At 41.3% G+C, this 18,272-nt stretch overlaps 1 protein-coding gene across 1 annotated transcript in view; it reads left to right on the top strand.

Moving 5' to 3' along the window:
* PSD3 (pleckstrin and Sec7 domain containing 3) overlaps positions 1–18,272 on the top strand; it is a 902,747-nt gene that overhangs the window by 170,418 nt on the left and 714,057 nt on the right. The window contains exon 2 of the mRNA XM_073636968.1: positions 10,670–11,511. Within this exon, the coding sequence (XP_073493069.1) occupies positions 10,777–11,511 (735 nt within the window). The 5' untranslated portion in view covers positions 10,670–10,776. The remainder of the gene's footprint in view (positions 1–10,669; positions 11,512–18,272) is intronic.

The raw sequence follows: 18,272 nt of genomic DNA, 5'->3' as shown, positions 1-18,272 counted from the left end.
TCAAGTTCTCAGGACGATCCCAATAAAGTATAGCATGGTTCTTCTCTGGGTCCACCCAAAAACCCGACGGTGACAACAGGTACCCCAAAAATTGCACCTCGTGGGCAGCGAAAACACATTTCTCCAGTTTGGCATAATGTTTGTTATCTCTTAATATGCATAGTACCTTTTTAACATGACCATGATCTCTATAAATCAAAATATCATCCAAATAGACCACCACAAACCTGCCCACTAAATGGTGGAAAATATTGTTTACGAAATGCTGGAAAACCGCAGGTGCATTGGTGAGATCAAAAGGCATAACCAGACTCTCAAAATGCCCCTCAGGGGTATTGAAAGTTGTTTTCTATTCATACCCTCTCTGATTCTAACCAGATTGTAGGTTCCCCTTAAATCCAACTTGGAGAACACTTTAGCTCCCACAATCTGGTTGAATAAATCCGGAATCAGAGGAAGAGGATACGGATCTCGGAGGGTAATTTGATTAAATTCCCGAGAAATCTAAACAGGGACGGAGACCCCCATCTTTCTTCTTAATGAAGAAGAACCCTGCAGCCAAGGGGGCATAGAGGAGGGCCAGATATGTCCCTTCTCCAGACTCTCAGCAATGAAATCCTTCATGGCTTGTCCCTCAGGACCAGAAAGATTATACAGTCTGGACTAGGGTAGTTCCAGGAATCAGGTTAATGGGTCAGTCATACGCACGATTAGGAGGCAAATCCTGACACCCCTTCTCAGAAAATACATCCTCAAAACCAGACAGAAATGCAGGTAAGGTCTCCGTAGAGACCACAGAAAGAGAAGTCCTCAAGCAGTTTTCATGGCAGTAATCTCCCGATTCCACAATTTTCCTGGATTGCCAATCCACTACTGAATTATGTTTCACCAACCAGGGTAGACCCAGTACAAGAGGAGTGGGAAGGCCCTTCAGGACATAAAAAGGAATTACTTCATAATGAAGGGGCTCCAATCTATGTCAGACATAGTAACATACATAGTCTTCCTTCAACCTTAAAAACTAAGTCCATCTAGTTCAACCCATAGCCTAACATGTTGATCCAGAGGAAGGCAAAAAAAAACATGTAGCAAACACTAAGCTCCACATTGGGGAAAAAAATTCCTTCCTGACTCCATACGACAAGCAAACCAGTTCCCTGGATCAATGCCCTCCTTAAATTTTAGTAGTGAATTACTCATTACAACATCATGCAGCAAAGAGTTCCACTTCCTAGTCTCACTGCTCTTACAGTAAAGAATCCGCGTCTGGGATTATGATTAAACCTTCTTTCCTCCAGACGTAGAAGATGCCCCCTTGTCCCCGTCTCAGGCCTCAGAGTAAAATGATCAGTAGAAAGGTCTGTACTGTCCCTTATATACTTGTACATAGTAATAAGATCACCCCTAAGCCTTTGTTTTTCCAAACTAAATAACCCCAAGTGTAATAACCTGTCTTGGTATTGCAGACCCCCCAGTCCTCTTATAACCTTGGTCACTCTTCTCTGCACCCGCCCTAGTTCAGCTATGTCTTTCTTATACACCAGAGACCAGAACTGTACACAGTATTCTAAGTGTGGTCGAACTAGTGACCTGTATAGAGTAAAATTATGTTCTCCTCATCTATGCCTCTTTTAATGCATCCCATTATTTTATTTGCCTTTGTAGTAGCTGCCTGACACTGGCCACCAAACGTGAGCTTGTTGTCCACCAATACACCCAGGTATTTTTCAGTTACAGTTTTGTCCAGTGTTTTACAATTAAGTATATAATTATACATTTTATTTACTCTGCCCAAGTGCATTACCTTACATTTATCCTCATTAAAGCTCATTTGCCATTTATCAGCCCAAGCTTCTAGTTTACATAGATCCTCCTGTAATATAAAATTGTCCTCCTCTGTATTGATTACCCTGCAGAGTTTAGAGTCATCTGCAAATATTGAAATACTACTCTGTATTCCCCCTACAAGGTCATTAATAAATATGTTAAAAAGAAGTGGGCCCAATGCTGACCCCTGTGGTACCCCACTGTTAACTGAGACCCAGTCTGAGTGTGTTCCATTAATAACCACCCTTTGTTTCCTATCACTGAGCCAGTTTTTAAGCCACTTACATATATTTTCCCCTATCCCCATTGTTCTCATTTTATGTATCAACCTTTTGTGTGGAACAGTATCAAAAGCTTTTGAAAAGTCCATATAGACCACATCCACTGCATTTCCTTGGTCCAGTCCGGAACTTACCTCCTCATAAAAGCTGATCAGATTAGTCTGACAGGAACGGTCCCTCGTAAACCCATGTTGATATTGGGTCATAAAGTTATTTTCAGATACTCTAGTATAGCGTCTCTTAGAAAACCCTCCAGGATTTTACCCACAGTAGAGGTTAAGATTACTAGCCTATAATTTCCAAGTTCAGTTTTTGTCCCCTTTTTGAATATTGGCACCACATTTGCTATACGCCAGTCCTGTGGTACAGACCCTGTTATTATGGAATTTTTAAAGATTAAAAATAATGGTCTATCTATGACGTTACTTAATTCCTGCAGTACTCGCGGGTGTATCCCACCCGGGCCCGGGGATTTGTCAACTTTAGTGATTTTTAGATGCCGCAGTACTTCCTGCTGGGTTAAGCAAGTGACATTTAATGGAGAATTTTTGTTATCACTGGTCATGTTTTCTGTCATGCGATTTTCTTGTGTAAACACGGTTGAAAAAAAATCATTTAGCATATTGGCTTTTTCCTCATCCTCATCCACCATTTCACCCAGACTATTTTTAAGGGGGCCAACACTATCATTTTTTAGTTTTTTACTAAGAAAGTGGCGCTGAGTCGATGGCATAAATTGGGGATGGGTTTAGTTAACATACTGCAAGTAAGCCCACGAGTTCTCACAAACCCAGCATCAACCATTCTGACTCCAGCTCCACTGTTCAAAAACACAGAAATTTTTTCAGTCCTGCTCTTTAGCACCATCTCTGCCGTCAGGACAAAATGAGAGCTGCATGTCGAAGACAAACACACCCCCTGATTATCCAACCCCACGCTACCAAGGGTCAATTGAGTTCCAGATGTTCCTTTTTGCTTAGGAACCGAGGGACAGACCCCAATAAAATGTCCCTTTTTACCACAAAAAACCACAAACCCTTTCTCTTGCGGATTTCAGGGAAATTATACGACGCATTAGCTCCCCCTAACTGCATGGGCTCCTCCAAATCCATGAGTATAGGTTCACTCCCAGACCGCCCTCCCCCGGGAATGGGGTGTTGCCCTGAAAAAGGGGCTTCAGAGAAAGTGGTCTCAAACTACTGTCCCAAAGGCGTCTACCTACGCATATAGCCAATGACATGGCAGCCTCCAAGGACCCAGGGGTTTCATAAACTGCCAAGGCATCCTTCAATCTTTCTGAAAGACCCTGACAAAATTGGCTTTTAAGAACCCGGTCATTCCACCTGGTATCAGTTGCCCATCTACGAAATTCAGAACTATAAGTCTCTGAGGACCAATCCCCCTGCTGAAGACGACGCAGCCTGGATTCAGCCAATTAGATTGGGTAAGGATCATCATAATAAGGGCCAGAGCCCCGAAAAAGACTTCAACCCATCGGAGGCAAGCAGAGCCCTGTGGCAAAGAGAAAGTCCAGGATTGAGGATCTTCTTGTAATAGTGAGATCACAATTCCCACTCGCTGCTCCTCATCTCCAGAAGAGTAGGATCGAAGCTTAAAGTATAATTTACAAGCTTCTTTAACCCCTTTAAAGCCCATGACGTACTAATACGCGTCTGTGCCCTGGGCTTTAAGAGCCTGACCCGTATTAGTACGTCATCGCGATCGCACGCGCACACAGGCTGTGCGGGCGCGATCACCGCCGGGTGTCAGCTGATTGTGCAGGGAGCGGTCCCGCACCGCTCCCAGCACATTAACCCCTGCGAAGTCGATCGCAGCCTTGCGGAGGCAAGGGGAGGTGATCCAGCGCTGTCTGTCGCGGCTTCTCGGGTGTTGCCATGACGACCCGATGTCGTCATGACAACATCCGGGTCACCAGACAGCAGGAAGATTGTTTAGACATGCGCAGTGCATCTCCAAACTATCTTCTCCCTGTCCAGCGCTGACTGCCTGCATGGCACAGAGATGGTGCTCCATCCCTATGCTGTGCAGGCGATCAGAATAAAAAAAGTGAAAGTCCCACAGTGGGACAAAGTAAAAAAGTGTAAAAACTCCGAGAAAGTGAAAAAAAAATTTAAAAAAAATTGTAAAAATGTAAAAAAAAATGTAAAAAAATAATCCACTAAAAATAAAAATACAATGTACCCATCAATAATTATTATTATGAAAAAAAAACAAAACAAAACAATAAAAGTACACATATTTGGTATCGCCGCGTCCGTAACGACCTGGCCTATAAAACTGTTCCACTAGTTAATCCCTTCAGTGAACACGGTAAAAAAATAAAATAAAAAACTAAGCAAAAAATAATGCTTTATCATCATACAAAAAATGGAATAACACGCGATCAAAAAGACGAATATAAATAAAAATGGTACCGCTGAAAACATCATATCGTCCTGCAAAAAACAAGCTACCATACAGCTCCATCATCCGAAAAATCAAAAAGTTACAGCTCTCAGAATAAAGCGATGCAAAAGAATAATTTTTTCTATAAAATAGCTTTTATTGTGTAAAAGCGCCAAAACATAAAAAACTATATAAATGTGGTACCGCTGTAAACGTACTGACCCGAAGAATAAAGCTACCTTATCAATTTTACCACACGCAGAACAGAAAAAAAAAAACAAAAAGAACAACTCCTGAATTGTTGGTTTTTGTTTATTCTGCCTCCCAAAAGCTGGAATAGAAAGCGATCAAAAAATGTCACATGCCTGAAAATGGCACCAATAAAAACGTCAACTCATCCTGCAAAAAACAAGCCATCACATGACTCTGTCGGCCAAAATATGGCGATTACGAAATATGTGTCTTTTAGTGTGTGACAGCTGTCAATCATAAAAACCCGATATGATTCTGGTATCGCTGTAATCGCACCGACCCGAAGAATAAAGTAATCTCATCACTTATACCGCACGAGGAACGGCATAAAAAATAAACGCTAGGGCAGGGGTTGGGGTTGTGCTAATGTTAGGGTTGGGGTTGTTGTTTTTTTCAAAAGTAAAAAAAAAAAAAAAGATGACGATATGGCAACTAGTGTTGAACGCAAGTGCTCGCTACTTGAGTTTGCATCAGGTGCTCGGGTATGCACTGAGTATCGCGGGTGCTCGAGTCTCCGCCCCATATGCTTCGCGGCCAAAAAAAACCTTGCGGGGATTGCCTGCCATGCACGAGCGATCCCCGCATGTTTTTTTGGGGGTGTTTAATAACCGTGAAACATGCGGGGGGGAACTCGAGCATTTCACTTGAGCACCCGTGATACATGGTGCATACCTGAGTACCCGATGCAAACTCAAGTAGCGAGCACTTGCGCTCAAGAGTAATGACAACTTATTCAATATGATGACCTAATGTTATCAAATTCTGTGTCGTACCTCTGGGTTCAAAATGTTCACTATACCCCTTAATAAAATCCTTGAGGGGTCTAGTTTCCAAAATGTGACCCCATTTTGGAAACTAGACCCCCCAAGGCACCTATCTAGATGCATAGTGAGAACTTGGAACCCCTAGGTGCTTCACAAATTGATTCGTAAAAATGAAAAAGTATTTTTTTTCCACTTTTTCATTTTTACGAATCAATTTGTGAAGCACCTGAGGGTTCCAAGTGCTCACTATGCATCTAGATAGGTGCCTTGGGGGGTCTAATTTCCAAAATGGGGTCACTTGTGGGGGAGCTCCACTGTTTAAGCACATCAGGGGCTCTCCAAACGCAACATGGTGTCCGCTAACAATTTGAGCCGATTTTCCATTCAATTTGTTAGTGGACACCATGTTGCGTTTGGAGAGCCCCTGATGTGCCTAAACAGTGGAGCTCCCCCACAAGGGACCCCATTTTGGAAATTAGACCCCCCCAAGGCACCTATCTAGATGCATAGTGAGCACTTGGAACCCTCAGGTGCTTCACAAATTGATTCGTAAAAATGAAAAAGTGGAAAAAAAAATACTTTTTCATTTTTACGAATCAATTTGTGAAGCACCTAGGGGTTCCAAGTTCTCACTATGCATCTAGATAGGTGCCTTGGGGGGTCTAGTTTCCAAAATGGGGTCACTTGTGGGGGGTTTCCACTGTTTAGGCACATCAGGGGCTCCCAAACGCAACATGGCGTCCGCTAATTATTCAAGCAAATTTTACAATCAAAAAGTCAAATGGTGCTCCTTCCCTTCCGAGCCCTGCCGTGCGCCCAAACAGTGGTTTTTCCCCACATATGGGGTATCTGCGTGCCCAGGGGAAATTGCACAACAAATTTTGGGGTCCATTTTTTCCTGTTACCCCTGCGAAAATAAAAAAAATTGGGTCTAAAGTAACATTTTTGTGAAAAAAGTTAAATGTTGATTTTTTTCTTCCGCATTCCAAAAATTCCTGTGAAGCACCTGAAGGTTTAATAAGGTTCTTGAATGTGGTTTTGAGCACCTTGAGGGGTGCAGTTTTTAGAATGGTGTCACTTTTGGGTATTTTCTGTCATAAAGACCTCTCAAAGTGACTTCAAATGTGATGTGGTCCCTAAAAAAATGGTTTTGTTTATTTTGTTGGAAAAATGAGAAATCGCTGGTCAACTTTTAACCCTTATAGCTCCCTAACAAAAAAAAATGTTGGTTCCAAAATTGTGCTGATGTAAAGTAGACATGTGGGAAATGTTATTTATTAAATCTTTTGTGTGACATATCTCTCTGATTTAAGGGCATAAAATTTAAAATTTTCAAAATTTTCGTCAAATTTCCATTTTTTTCACAAATAAACGCAAGTGATATCGAAGAAATTTTACCACAATCATGAAGTACAATATGTCACGAAAAAACATTCTCAGAATCAGGGGGATCCGTTGAAGCGTTCCAGAGTAATTACCTCATAAAGTGACAGTGGTCAGAATTGTAAAAATTGGCCTGGTCATTAACGTGCAAACCACCTTGGGTTGTAAAGGGGTTAAACACTAAAAACTTGTCTCTTCCTCCTGAAAACCTGTTTGGGAGGGCAATTTTGCTCTCAAGCTGGACCGGTCTACCCGCAGAGTCCCCAATATTAGAAGTCTGTGGCCGCTGCTGAACAGCTGATTGAAGGTCAGCTACCTCCAGTGACAAACTCCAAAGCTGCTACGCCACAAAAAAAAACAACAAAAAAAAGAAAGTCAGGTTTTTTTTTAACTCGCTGGTGATATTGTCACGCTAGCTATGGGGAGAACCCAGCATATAATGACGGGAAAAGGGGAGGGAGCCCTACAACTAGGGAAAGGGAGAGTAGAGACCCCTAAACAGATCTAATGACAAACCCTGACTCCCCTATACACCCTAAATAGGTTCTGCACCTATCGCCGGGCAGGAAACCTGGCCGTAGCTGACCCAAGGTAGAAAGCAGGAGGGGTGAGCACTAAGTCAGTCCCACTACAAACTAAAGTACACACAGGGGAAACAAACAGGGGAATACACTTAGCTCCAAGATGACATCGGAGAAAGCACGGAAACAATCCACAAAGGAACTCCAAGTTAATTCTAGTCGACTACTAGAATCCCAGGCCTGAATAGGTATAACACATTATCACCAGCAACTCTCTGAGGATCTGAGTGTATTTAAGGACACAGCAAGAATGTACTGATTAACAGCAGAAAGGTGAGAATACCTCAGGGTCCTAAATGGAAAGGTATAATCCCCAAGCAAGGTGAGGATCCTCGCTGGGTCCTAAAGAGAGAGGAATCATAAAAGGATCAGGGAGATGTTTGTAAGGCCAAAAACAGCGATCTTCTACAGCCGGACACTGTCTGTAAACCCTGACACACCCGTGACAGCCTTTCACAGACAGGCTTTGTACAAGCCACTGCAATTAGCAGAACCCAGTTCAGACTAGGAAATGCCCTTCTCTGTACCTGTTCTGTACCTGCCTGGCCACGGAGGTTGGCACCCTAAGATAATATAATGGCGCCCCCACTCGACGGCGGCTTTCCCTGAATGTCCTTAGCAGCTCCTTGGATCGCTAGAATTGCAGTTCCCTAAGGAATAAAGGAATCACACAGAAAACAATTGCAACCAACACAAACTACAGCTAAATGAATGAATCAAACAAAGTCTATCGCCAGCAGGAAACACCAGTAGGGGAAGGTATTAAAAGTTGCACCCAAAAGGTGATTGGACAGACAAACAGATAACATGAAAAACACCTGTTACCCAAAATCAACAGAAACAAAGATAACAGAACTAAAACACCCAAAGAAAAGGGGACTCTGCTGTGGCTCAGCAGAAAGAGAAGCCGACCACAGAACACAGAATCAAGGGTTTGAATCCAGATGCATGACGCCTAGTTTACGTCCACAGAACTGCTGGCTGGTGGAGTTAGCTGGCATAGAGATGGATTGTAATGCTGAGCTGCTGCAGTCAGTGCAGGAGGCGCAGTTACAGTCGCCGTTCTCGGTACACAAAGCGGTGACTGAACCAGCGCCGCCACTACCCCAGAGAATAAAGTTCATGTCCTCCTGGCATCGGGGGTCTAAGTGCAGGCACTAGGCAGGTTTAGAACACTATTAACCTGCAGATTAACTCCATATCTGCAGGTTAATAGCTTTTTTTCATTTGACAGGTTTCCTTTAAGATGTCTTAGAAACAAATGGTATTGATAGCTCTCATTGTGGTTTTATTTACAAGGAAGTTTAGAGATGTCCTGTTCCTTAACTCATGTGGAATTCCCCTTAACTATATAACATGTATCCTTTTTTGGAGCAAGGGAACAGTGTGACTGTATGTAATTTGGTTATCCTCTGTGAGCTAAACACTGAAGGAAATGAAGAGGACAGAAGTGGAATTTGTGCTAATGATATATATGTTCAGCTCACAGAAAATTTACTACACACAATTGTAGCAAAGCCTACAGTTCACATTGTGTTATCGTTGCCATTCAGGGCTCCTTTGTGGGCTTCAGTCTGAATGCCTGAAAAGCGGAATGCAGATGTTCCTCCAACGGAGCCATTGAATTCAATGAGGCAAAGTCCAAAACGCAATAGCATGGTACACTTCACTGTTATGTCCAGTTAAAAAGATGAATACTACCACAAAGTAGCTCAAACTGAGTCCAAAGTTTCATATTTTGGACTTTGTTTATCTTTGTTGAATTTAATAGTTTTTTTCAGTGTCTAAATAGTATTTCTTCTAAAATCACAATAATGTCTATAGTGATACATTCTCTGCTCACTTCATAATTGTACAGATTTACCTGAAAAACCTCTCTGGCAACACCAACAGATCAATTGTAATGTAGTTCAATATTTATAGTCAGTGGTTTAGCGTGGTTTGACAGGGCCCAGGGCAAGGTAATATTTTTCACTCCCTAACCCATGAACCATTTGTGCTCTATGAGTCCCTTCCGCCAGTCCAATATTGAACCCCCTTATTCCCCAAGCATATATTTTGTAATTTGAGGAAAATATTGATGTTAATATAGTTTGTGCTTTTATGTCCGAGTTTTTTTCTGCTTTTTGCTGAAACCAGACATAACATTTTTAAAATACTAAGTTATACATGGTATATATATATATCTTTTTGCATTATATTTTTTAATGTACCAATTTTATTACCTTAATTCTATTTCTAACTTTATCCTTAATCCTAACCATAACGTGATCCCTAACCATATATCAAAAAATATCAAAAAACTGACCGGCTTTTCCAAACAGAAAAAGACTAGTGTGAACAGGTGCAAGCTAAGAGAGCCACTCTATACAACTAACAAATTAAAGCTGCCCTCTGAAATCCTATAATATGTAAACATTAAATATATAAAATTGGAACTGCATTACTGCTGTAGAAAACATTTTAAAAAATGAAGGTACTTAGCGCACAAATTGGCCAATTTGTACGAGCCCAATAGCCAAAGACAAAGCTTACCCCTTTGTTGGGAACCTAAACTGAACATGATACCTCTTCTGGGTAAAAGAGGTATCATGTTACTTTTAGGGTTCCAATAAAAGGGTACGCCTTGTCGTTGGCTTACTGGAGCAGTTGCTGCTTGATTTCAGTCATTGTGGCACTGTAGGGAGAAGTTGCAGTCATTGCTCACAGTCTGCACACACGCCTGAGAGCTGGTTGTAAATCAATGTGCCGGGGATGATTACAGAAGCTTCACAGTATAGTGATGACTGGAAGTGAGTGGCTGCAGGGAGAATAAAACTCCATTTTCTCCCTGCAGCCACTGCTCCAGTAAACCTGCCACACATGCTTTTAAATGCAATTTTTGTCTGCAGATTAACACTATATCTGCAGGTAAATAGTGTTCTTGGAGGTGATAGGTTCCCTTTTATGCCTTGGAAAAAGAGTAAAGCCACTTAGACACTTACATATTTTAGTTAGTATAGTGACCAAAATACAATAGTGTGAAAGTAGCCCAAGATCTGACGACTTACATTTACAGATTTTTTAATTTATTGAGAAATGCTTGTCACATTTATAATTGAAAGTGTGTTCTCAGAGAATAAATCGCTCTTATTGGGAGTATTGGTATAACAAAACATATTCCTTGTCACTTTAGGTATGCGGTGTTCAGAAGATGAGGATTTCAGGGTGGTCTCGGGAAAGGTTCGGTACTTTTCCATGGTAGGATATACTACTGTCCCTTGACAAGTTCATGCTGAGGAAATGGCAGAGCAGCAGCAGATGAAAACTTCCTTCCTCTATATCCAGCTGAAGTCACCAAGCAAATGTGCTGAGCGATCACAGGAGGCGTGCTGCTTGGCAGAGGAAACTTTCTTAGCTGCGAGCAGAAAGGCATGTGACGCTAGGAGGCCAAATTCTCCTGTGAGAGAAGACACACAGCCTGCCTGTAGCAAACTCAAGACTGAGGCAGGCTGTTCTGCCCAGAGTACAGTGTCATGTTTAAACATCTGCACAGCAATGAGCAATGGCACCAAGGAAAGCAAAAATACTGCCCAAGGGAAGACACTGGCATCTGCCACTGCAAGAGATACAACTTATCTTCACAATCGCGGGGCTGGATTGTGCAATCAAATGCAAAAAAATGGAACCTTCGGATCTGATGTCCCCGTGACAAGCCATTACGTGCCTGATCCAAATTGCTGTCCCTACAACAGTCACAGCTATGTTTCGAGCCGCTGGAATGTGATGGATCAACATTACAATCCAGGGAAAGAAAAGATGTGGTGGAAGGTGGAAGTGTGCAACCCCATGGTGACAGGCACTCCAATTCTCTGTAGAAGTCCTGACTTTAAAAGTTTCCGAAATGCAGTGGTAGAAAAATCTGCCACATTCATAGGATTGAACGACAGCTATATGGGGCAACGCTTAGAAGGAAAGAGGCTATCCACCAAGTATCCCATGTCAGTTATTACTGCTAGTCCGGTCAAACTGGAAAAGGTAAGTCAGCGAACAAAATCTGCATGTTACAAAGCGAATCAATGTAAATAATAATTATAAGGCTGTTTAATGCTAAGATTATTATACACAATGTTTGGCCTTATACTTGCAATAATGTCCTTGCTCTATCCCAGTTATGCTAAATACATTAATACAATGTCGTAGTTTTTGCATCTACCAGTAATTTGAAGTGAACCTTTGGTTCTCAGCCCTTTAGCTATGAGGAAATTGATTATTGTTGTATTGTTATTATTATTTTATGTTCATCATCATATTGCCACAACTCCTAAGTAAACTCCATTCATTGAAGACAGGCAGCTATAAACTTTAAGTTTTGTTTTGTTGTACAAAAGTTTATATGCAGTAGTCTCATATGCAAGGAGTGAATGTAGTTTCTGTAGAGGATTGGGAAATTACAATGATGAAATCTGTATTTGGAGTCTGAAACAATTCTTTAGAAATGAGAGAGTTACAAAAGGATCTCTTTCTTAAAGAAGCCCTCCCATGGGTATTTTTTTTACTAAATCTATGTACATGGTGGGCCATTTATATGGATACACCTAAATTAAATGGGAATGGTTGGTGATATCAACTTCTTGTTTGTGGCACATTAGTATATGGGAGGGGAAAACTTTTCCAGATGAGTGGTGACCATAGCGGCTATTTTGAAGTCGGACATTTTGGATCCAACTTTTTTTCAATGGGAAGAGGGTCATGTGACACATCAAACTTATTGAGGATTTCATAAGAAAAACAATGCTGTGCTTGGTTTTAACGTAACTTTATTCTTTTATGATTTTTTTACAAGTTTATGACCACTTATAAAATGTGTTCAAAGTGCTGCCCATTGTGTTGGATTGTCAATGCAACCCTCTTCTCCCACTCTTGACACACTGATAGCAACACCGCAGAAGAAATGCTAGCACAGGCTTCCAGTATCCGTTGTGTCAGATGCTGCACATCTCGTATCTTCACAGCATAGACAATTGCCTTCAGATGACCCCAAAGATAAAAGTCTAAGGGGGTTAGATCGGGAGACCTTGGTGGCCAACAGTTGGATCCAAAATGGCCGACTTCAAAATGGCTGCCATGGTCACCACCCATCTGGAATAGTTTTCCCCCTCTCATATACTAATGTGCCACAAACAGGAAGTTGATATCACCAACCATTCCCATTTAATTTAGGTGTATCCATATAAATGGCCCACCCTGTATATGTGTATGTATTGTAGTGTGTGTTAATATACTCACCTACCGCTACCTTCTCCGTTATCCAGCGCCATTCCACTCCTCTGCTCAGTGACGTCACTGCTCTTCAGACTCTCGGATCACACTGTGCTTTGTGTGACATGGAAGTGTCTTTTACAATGTAAGTCTATGGAGCGTCCAAACAAGGCTTAGATTGTAGAACAGACTTCCGGCACACGTATAGAGCACAGTGTGACCCAGAGTGTCTGAAGAGCAATGATGTCACTCAGAAGAGGAGCATAACGGCGCCGAATACCAGAGAATATTGCGGTAGCTGAGTATACTAACACACACACACTACACACCATAGACATATACACCAATTTAGTAAAAAAAAAACTTCATAGGAGAGCTTCTTTAAAGGGAATCTGTCAGCAAGTAATCTGAAGATAGCAGGAGATAGGGGATGAAACACAGATTTCAGTGATCTATCACTTACTAGGCTGTGTGCTGTTGTTTTCTTACAATGAAGGCTTTATCATCTGGAGATTATCACTGCCTGGACTAATGCTCATGTGACTGCTAGACTGACCACGCCCGCTCCTCTGATTAGCAATTCACTGTCAATATACAATGTACATAGAGAGCCTGGTGTGGGTGGGGTTAGCTCTCTGAGCTCTGCTACATGCTACACCTAAAAACTCTGATGATTGTGTCACAACTGCAGCACTCAGTAAACTATGTGATACATTGTTGGAATCAAGGTCTCTTTCCCTACATCATACAGCTCTCAGATGAGGTAGCAGAAACGTGCAGACAGATTCCTTTCAATTGCCTTACCATTGCAATAAATACACTAGCACAAATAAGAATTTAGGAGTAACAGTTCTGGTTGTATTATAAATAGTGTAAAATTGACACATATTGCAGCTATGTATCCAGGCCATGGAAGTGGTCATGGTCATGTTTCATAGCATTGCATTAGAAATAGCTATATTATAATAGCAGCAGAAGCCAAGGATGGACGTTGGATTTATTAGTATTTTTAGATGGTATGAAGTTGTTGTACTCATTGTAAAGAACAGCTTACATTGCGTTATACTCACAAAAATGCTTTGGTTTTGTTTACATGGTGTAAATGATGTGTTCCTAATAAAATTCCCATGATGTGAGTGGGTGTTAACAGCTAAGTATTAACTCAGAGAAACAGATGACTAAAAGCAATGTCTTGCCTCCCTAAGTAGAAGTCAGCAGGACTTAATGGCTTTACTTATTCTAGCAAATTAATGAATTGGTGTAACTACTTATACAGATGCATGTCACAAAATTAGAATATTATCAAAAAGTTAATTTATTTCAGTTCTTCAATACAAAAAGTGAAACTCATATATTATATAGAGTCATTACAAGCAGAATGATCTATTTCAAGTGTTTATTTCTGTTAATGTTGATGATTATGGCTTACAGCCAATGAAAACACAAAAGTCATTATCTCAGTAAATTAGAATACTTTATAACACCAGCTTGAAATTTTTTTTTAAATCCGTAATGTTGGCCTACTGAAATGTATGTTCAGTAAATGCCCTCAATACTTGGTCGGGCTCCTTTTGCATCAATTACTGCATCAATGCGGTGTGGCATGGAGGCGATCAGCCTGTGGCACTGCTGAGGTGTTATGGAAGCCCAGGTTGCTTTGATAGCAGCCTTCAGCTCGTCTGCATTGTTGGGTCTGGTGTCTCTCATCTTCCTCTTGACAATATCCCATAGACAGTGATACTGTTGTTTTTAAACCAGGTATTGGTACTTTTGGCAGTGTGGACAGGTGCCAAAAGATTGTTGGCAGAAGGAAGCATGAAGTGCTGTAAAATTTCCTGGTAGATGGCTGCGCTGACTTTGGTCTTGATAAAACACAGTGGACCTACACCAGCAGATGACATGGCTCCCCAAACCATCACTGATTGTGGAAATTTCACACTAGACCTCAAGCAGCTTGGATTGTGTGCCTCTCCACTCATCCTCCAGACTCTGGGACCTTGATTTCCAAATGAAAATTGGAACTCTGGGACCTTGTGGAGTGTGTTAATGACTGCCTTCTGGACATCTGTCAAGTCAATAGTCTTCCCCATGATTGTGGAGCCTACTGAAACAGACTAAGGGACCTTTTTAAATGCTTAGGAAGTCTTTGCAGGTGTTTTTTGTTAATTATTCTAATTTACTGAGATAATGACTTTTGTGTTTTCATTGGTTGTAAGCCATAATCATCAACATTAACAGAAATAAACACTTGAAATAGACCACTCTGTTGGTAATGACACTATATAATATATGAGTTTCACTTTTTGTATTGAAAAACTGAAATAAATGTACTTTTTGATGATATTCTAATTTAGTGAGATGCACCTGTATGTCTTCTGGCACATTTTACTTGTTTTTGCAGTCTTTATTTTATTTTGTGTTTTATTCGTGAAAGCGAAAACCTTATTTGAACTGAGAGTTTTCTGGGTATGTTGTATCTCATTGTTGTACAGTATCTTCTAAATTCAAAAATATATGGCACATTTAGGTAAACAGATGGTTACATTTTGTAACTGAATTAGCTAAAGTCAATCACTCAGTTAGCTCAGCTCATCAGTCCGATAGCAGGATAATGCTACCCAAGCACAGTATATAAAGTGTATTATAGTCTGGGATAGTGCTACGCCAATATTAGAGAGAAGGTAGAGAAACCCAAGAGCTGGATCGGTTACAGAAATATACAAAAGGAAGTCACCAGTCAACTTTAAGAAACATTCTCTAAATAATATTGTATTTTTTGTCAACCCAGGGGATCACTTAAAGGGGCTCTACCTTTTAACATGTAATTGTACCAATAGGGGTACAGAGGTCTAAAATAAGAAACAGAGCTGTTACTCACCTTCCATGGATCTAGCACTGCCCCAAAGCCTCAGCAGTGACCTCATGTCAACAGCACTCGTAACTACTGCACCCAATCATTGGGCTCATAAGATATTGCTATCCACATCAGCAGAGCTGCTGATTGGCTGCAGAGGTTACAAGTGTTTTCAACGTGACTTTATCACTGTGGCAGATGAATAAAGACTGCCGTAGAAGAGAGACATTTGCAAGCAAAAAACAGGTGTAACCTTCAAAGAGAAAAACTACAGTGGTGGCTAAAAGTATTGGCACCCCTGCAATTCTGTCAGATAATACTCAGTTTCTTCCTGAAAATGATTGCAATCACAAATTCTTTGATATTATTATCTTCATTTAATTTGTCTTCAATGAAAAAACACAAAAAGAATTGTCCTAAAGCCAAATTGGATATAATTCCACACCAAACCTAAAAAAGGGGGTGGACAAAAGTATTGGCACCCTTTGAAAAATCATGTGATGCTTCTCTAATTCGTGTAATTAACAGCACCTGTAACTTACCTGTGGCACCTAACAGGTGTTGGCAATAACTAAATCACACTTGTAGCCAGTTAACATGGATTAAAGTTGACTCAACCTCTGTCCTGTGTCCTTGTGTCTACCACATTGAGCATGGAGAAAAGAAAGAAGACCAAAGAACTGTCTGAGGACTTGAGAAAGCAAATTGTGAGGAAGCATGAGCAATCTCAAGGCTACAAGTCCATCTCCAAAGACCTGAATGTTCCTGTGTCTTCTGTGCGCAGTGTCATCAAGAAGTTTAAAGCCCATGGCACTGTGGCTAACCTCCCTAGATGTGGCACTGTGGCTAACCTCCCTAGATGTGGACGGAAAGGAAAAATTGACGAGAGATTACAACGCAAGATTGTGTGGATGTTGGATAAAGACCCTCGACTAACATCCAAACAAGTTCAAGCTGCCCTGCAGTCCGAGGGTACGACAGTGTCAACCCGTACTATCCGTCGGCGTTTGAATGAAAAGGGACTGTATGGTAGGATACCCAGGAAGACCCCACTTCTTACCCCGAGACATAAAAAAGCCAGGCTGGAGTTTGCCTGAGAAAGCCTAAAACGTTTTGGAAGAATGTTCTCTGGTCAGATGAGACAAAAGTAGAGCTTTTTTGGGAAAAAGCATCAACATAGAGTGTACAGGAAAAAAAAAGAGGCATTCAAAGAAAAGAACATGGTCCCTACAGTCAAACATGGTGGAGGTTCCCTGATGTTTCGGGGTTGCTTTGCTGCCTCTGGCACTGGACTGCTTGACCGTGTGCATGGCATTATGAAGTCTGAAGACTACCAACACATTTTGCAGCATAATGTAGGGCCCGGTGTGAGAAAGCTGGGTCTCCCTCAGAGGTCATGGGTCTTCCAGCAGGACAATGACCCAAAACACACTTCCAAAAGCACTATAAAATGGTTTGAGAGAAAGCACTGGAGACTTCTAAGGTGGCCAGCAATGAGTCCAGACCTGAATCCCATAGAACACCTGTGGAGAGATCTCAAAATGGCAGTTTGGAGAAGGCACCCTTCAAATATCAGGGACCTGGAGCAGTTTGCCAAAGAAGAATGGTCTTCAATTCCAGCAGAGCATTGTAAGAAACTCATTGATGGTTACCGGAAGCGGTTGTTCGCAGTTATTTTGGCTAAAGGTTGTGCAACCAAGTATTAGGCTGAGGGTGCCAATACTTTTGTCTGGCCCATTTTTGGAGTTTTGTGTGAAATGATCAATGATTTGATTTTTGCTTCATTCTCTTTTGTGTTTTTTCCTTGAAAGCAAATTAAATGAAGATAATAATACCAATGAATTTGTGATTGCAATCATTTTCAGGAAGAAACTGAGTATTATCTGACAGAATTGTAAGGGTGCCAATACTTTTGGCCACCACTGTATACTAGAAAGATTTGTACTTCTACCATGGTTTTAGCTGACTTCTCATTTTGACAAAAAATACTAATGCAAAAAAAATCACCCCAAACCGCCATTTTGGCTATTATCAATTAACATATTGTCAAGGGTTTACCACGACAGAGAGGGGCCAGAAGACAGCAGAGTCTGATTTTATGTACTTCTGCACTGAACATAAGCACTTCTCCTTCATATTAAATAGTGCAGGTTTCTGTTAGCAGTGTAGGGGTTAATCTGTTAAGTTTGGAGTCTCTGAACCTTCACAGCTTGGATGATGTCAGCTGTTCAGTATTGACCATTCTCCTATATATACTCGCCTCTGGCAATCTAGATTGCCAGTGTTAAGTCTTGTACTACCTGGTAAGGAGCCGAGGAGTCGATTGTTGGTAGAGGCATTTTGGAGTGTTTATCTTTGACTGTTGCTTGGTGTTATGGTTGTATGCATAGTCCTCATCCTCTCCTATTTAGGTTTCCTACCTTTTCTCCCCTGTGTTTGCCTCTGTTGTCTGTGAGTGCATATTTGTATGATTGGTATATTCATTTATCCCTGTACATCTTCCCTTGTTTGTCTGGTTTGTGTATACATATACTATTCCTCTCCACTTCCCTGGGTGGGGGAGGGGACAGATATAAGGCTAATTCCAGAGTTCGGCAAGGTACGTGGCCCCAGCATATTCACCATATGAAGTAACCTGGGGAGCAGGGATAGCTAGGACCCCCCCTAACGTTAGGGACAGGGA

Source organism: Phyllobates terribilis, unplaced genomic scaffold (genome assembly GCF_046119375.1).
Source record: "Phyllobates terribilis strain yellow unplaced genomic scaffold, ASM4611937v1 Scaffold_1__5_contigs__length_1240528914, whole genome shotgun sequence".
NCBI lineage: Eukaryota > Metazoa > Chordata > Amphibia > Anura > Dendrobatidae > Phyllobates > Phyllobates terribilis.
This window is presented reverse-complemented; position numbering and strand designations above follow the sequence as displayed.